The 4,674-nt window shown below is 37.1% G+C and overlaps 1 protein-coding gene across 2 annotated transcripts in view; it reads left to right on the top strand.

Moving 5' to 3' along the window:
- OSBPL9 (oxysterol binding protein like 9) overlaps positions 1–4,674 on the top strand; it is a 40,739-nt gene that overhangs the window by 22,617 nt on the left and 13,448 nt on the right. For both annotated transcript variants that reach the window (XM_023519156.1, XM_012811469.2), the window contains 3 exons: positions 742–854; positions 964–1,082; positions 4,124–4,209. In XM_023519156.1, coding sequence (XP_023374924.1) covers positions 742–854; positions 964–1,082; positions 4,124–4,209 — 318 coding nt within the window. The remainder of the gene's footprint in view (positions 1–741; positions 855–963; positions 1,083–4,123; positions 4,210–4,674) is intronic.

Below are 4,674 nucleotides of genomic sequence, written 5' to 3'. Positions count from 1 at the left end.
AGCCTCCCAAGTAGCTGGGACTACAGGCGCCTGCCACAGCACCCAGCTATTTTTTGGTTGTAGTTGTCATTGTTGTTTGGCAGGCCTGGGCTGGGTTCGAACCCACCAGCTCTCGTGTATGTGGCTGGTGCCCTAGCTGCTGAGCTACAGGCACTCAGCCCCAAAATCTAATTTTTTATGATAAGTGGTTTGCTTTTCATTGTAATCTGGTTGAGCATATACTGTGTGCAAAAAGCATAAGACAAGAGTTCTTTTTTTTTTTTAATTGTTGAACCTTATATTTTATTTATTTATTTATTTATTGTGGGTTTTGGCTGGGACTGGGTTTGAACCCACCACCTCCGGCATATGGGGCTGGTACCCTACTCCTTTGAGCCACAGGCGCCACCCCTATTTTTTTTTTTATAATTATTTTTTATTAAATCATAACTTTGTACATTGATTCATTTATAGGGTTCAGGATACTGCTTCGATATACAATGTGAAATGCTTACGTTGAACCAAGTAACACATCCGTCACAATTATACTCAAGGACAAGAAGAGTTCTTGTCATTAGACTTTATGATTTTGGAATGAGCGTGGCAGGGAGAGAGTTGGAAAGTGCATGTATGTCTATATATGAGCAGCTAACAGAGTCTAGTCTCACTGTGTGGATATATTTGTTAAGTCACTTTGTAGGTCATTTTATTATGATTATAAATTGATTTCTTTAGCTTAAGAGAATTATTGATTTGTTTTAGTTCTTCTGGATCTGCCTCAGTTTTGACACACAGCAGCTCGGGAAATAGTCTGAAGCGCCCAGATACTACAGAATCACTTAATTCTTCTATGTCCAATGGAACAAGTGATGCTGGTAAGTCACCTCTGAGAATTTTTCTTTATCTTAAAAACATTTGTAGTACTGATAGAGACAGAGACTGGCCCAGTAGAACAGCAGTCTAGTAAGATTTGTTTTACTTTAGATCTTTTTGATTCGCATGATGACAGAGACGATGATGGGGAGGCCGGCTCTGTGGAGGAGCACAAGAGCGTCATCATGCACCTCCTGTCACAGGTTAGGCTTGGAATGGATCTTACTAAGGTAAGAACCAGGCTTGGCATTCGCCCTAAGTCTCAACTTGTGTGTGTGGATTCTCAGTGGTTGTGCAGTGAGTGTGCTTGTAAATAAAGTAAATGATATAACTTCTGTTGATGCTTGTCTTGTGGTTTAATGTACTTGTAGATGAAACTGTATATAAACTGAAAAGTTTATAAATGGATGAAATAAGTGAAGCTATAAGAATTTTATAAGAAAATAGTATATGTGGTTGTACAGATTTGAGATTTGGATTTTTGGGGGACAAATGAGGAATAGCATTGGGCTTGGATAGTACTTCGGATAAAACCTAAAGCAGTGTTGTATGCGGAGATTCAAAATGAAGCAGATTCTGATCTTAAGGTCAGAGAACCTGTGCTTGTATCCTACCTGCACTATTGCCAAACCACGTGGCCTTGAGCAGTTCCCATCCTCCACCATCTTCAGGATTCTCACAGACAAAATGGACATACAGTAACCTACTTCACAGGGCTATTGTAAGGATTAGAAAAGAGAGTGAGTAGAAAATTATATGCCATATATCGAGTCATACAATTACTGTTGTCTGGATTTGAATTTGAATTTAAACTTAGAGTGCTAAACAGAATCCCTGATTGAGTTAGGATTGGTGTATGGGTGCCTCGTATACTTCTGCCACTGCTGCAAGTCTCATCCTTTTCATTCTCACCACCACACTGTGGTGTTACTGTTAATTCTGTTTTGTAGATGAGGAAACCAAAATTCATGGGAGTAACTTGACTGAGTTAAGTGGTAGATTGAGATTTTAATCTAGACTGATTTGAAGACCTGAAATCTTTCCACTACTGGAAAGATTTGGCATTCTTTCATCTTTAAGAATGAGCTGTAGTACCTCTTCTGTTGGCTAAATTTTATTCTACCCAGCTTTAATTAAATTCTGAATTTTTGGTTTTGTTATTACAAAATTAACTCCAATGCTCTAGTCAGTAGTGAGCTTCATTTTGGTTTTGGATTTAGAGGGCCATTAAGAAACAGATGAATCTGTAATACCTTCTAATACATGTTAATGACAGGACCTCTACCCCTAACCTAATTGAGAAGAGAAATACGAGGATAAGATTAATTTGTGGAGCTCAGCATATGGACCATGAATGGTCTAGGTCGGTGGATATTTGTAGCAGTTTGTTTCCATTATTGCCTCAGTAATAGTTTGCTTGCATAGCTGCTGGCCTTTTGTGGTTGCAGTGACAGACATTCTTTTCTAAAAGTGGCCCATCAGGTTTCTCATTCACTTTCATTGGCCAGAGTCAGGCATGTGTCTGTGCCTGAACCAGTAAGTGGAAAGGGAAGTTAAATGATAAGCGAGTCCATATCCACCTCAGGAACCTGAGAAAGAGGGCTGTGCTTCTTATAGCCAGATCTGAACACAATCTGCATTTGGGTCTATAGATGCTAAAAACTCGTTATATTATGAATGGTATTATAATAATTTATTACTACTGAGTGTGTTAACAATAAGCTGTTAAAATCTTTTCCTGGCATACATGGATGTGATTGCTTAACAGATTCTGAAATCTTGATTCCTTTTATGCATTCTAGTCATTACAATATGACTTAATTTTATCTTTTATCAGAATGTTTTCCCACTTAAGATACTTTCCAAAAAAACAGTTTAATTCCAAATACTTCTTAGTTTTTAGGGATACTACCAAATCACATCCTATTTGCTCACCTAGTCTTCAGAACAACCCTGAAACTCAGTGCAAGTATAGGAATTTTAGAGAAGTTGAGGTAAATATTTTGCTTGATTACAAGTGAAAATTTTTTTTTTGTTTTTGAGACAGAGTCTCACTTTCTTGACCTTGTAGAGTGCTGTGGCATCATAGCTCACAGAACCTCAAACTCTTGCCTCAGAGAGAGATCACTTGGGTTCTAGTGATCTTCTTTCCTCAGCCTACCTGGTAGCTGAGAATATAGCCGCCTGCCACAACACCTGGCTATTTTTTAGAGATGAGATCTCTCTTGCTCAGTCTGGTCTCTAACTTATGAGCTCAAGCAATCCTGCCTCAGCCTCTCAGAGTGCTAGGATTAGAAGCATAATGTAATTATATGGTTTTGACCCTTCTTTTTTTTTTTTAATTGGCTATTCAATTCCTTCTTACATATTTCTACTAGAGTGTAATGTTTTTCTTGTTGATTTGTAAAAGCTGTTTATATATTAAAGGTATTTCCCCCTATTTGATCCCCAATCTGTATTCTCTTGTTTATTCCTTCAATTGCTGATTTAAACATCTCTTACTGGCCAGGCTTGGTGGCTTATCCCTATAATTCCAGCACATTGGGTGTCCAAGGCTGGAGGATTGCTTGAGGCCAAGAGTTCAAGACCAGCTGGGGCAATGTAGTGAGATCCTGTCTCAAAAAAATAAAAAATCTTACTGTATAAATAGTAATTAAAATGCAAATATGGAAAAAACTTGATTCGTATATTGTAGGAGTTCATTATATGTTTGATACAAATTTATAAGGAGATAAATTTTGTCATATACCAGTCTAATAATGATAAAGAAGCAGCAGGAGAGAGGAAAGTGCACAGATGCCCCCAGATCTGACAGACTCAATTTTGAATTCCACATTAACAATGGAACAGCAAGAACATTTTTCATCCTCTCTTAATTTTCATATTTCAATAATAATTTCTTTATCATAGTTTAATTAGATAACGTATTATATATGTAGTGCTCCAGCAGGTAAGAGGTATCAAAGAATTACTACTGAGTAGTTTATGGCCAACAGGAAGAAAAGGGAGGTTGTACAGAGGAAGTGACATTTGTATGTCGGCAACCCCTTTACTGGTTTCATCCGCTGGGCAAGTTAATGTGCATTTCTGAATCAGAACAATTTGGGAAGTAGTTTTTAGAAGCATGGCTGGGCAGTATGTGGTGGATGTAAATGTGATCAGAATGAGTTGTGTTTTCTTTTCTTTTCTTTTTTTTTTTTTAAGTAATTTAGCAATATATTTATCTGTAGTGAAATTTGATCATCCTGGGTCACATGTGAATGTTTTTCAGGTAGTTCTTCCAACATTTATTCTTGAAAGAAGATCTCTTTTAGAAATGTATGCGGACTTTTTTGCACATCCGGACCTGTTTGTGAGGTATTTCCCTGAACACAGTAGTTTCCAACATGAAAGGATATTAGTCAGTAGCTGTCTGCCCTTTTTTTGCCAGATAGATGGACTTACCTTACAGACATTTCTGGGTTAAAGTAGTGTTGAATAATGTGTTTATATTGGATGCCTGTCTGTTTGCTTAAGTTATGTAGTAGTGATATTGTTAGGCAACCAAGGTTTACACTTAATAAAATTCTCAGGAGCCCATTAATAAGTGGCCAGTATTTACAGGTTTAAGGGGGTAAGTTTATTGGGCCCAGGCACTGATAATCACTGTTAAGTTATTTATACTGTATCCTAATGAAGTTCAGCTGAGTTCATAAAATCTTTCTAAAATACCTATTGCCTGCTAGGTGCTTTGTTATGAACTAGAGAAAAAAATCCACAGTTTCTGCTCTTGGAGTTTACAATCATAGACTAATTCATAATTTTTTTTTTTTTTTTTTTTTT

The sequence above is a fragment of the Otolemur garnettii genome, unplaced genomic scaffold (assembly GCF_000181295.1).
Source record: "Otolemur garnettii isolate 467f Iridium unplaced genomic scaffold, OtoGar3 scaffold00159, whole genome shotgun sequence".
Taxonomy (NCBI): domain Eukaryota; kingdom Metazoa; phylum Chordata; class Mammalia; order Primates; family Galagidae; genus Otolemur; species Otolemur garnettii.
This window is presented reverse-complemented; position numbering and strand designations above follow the sequence as displayed.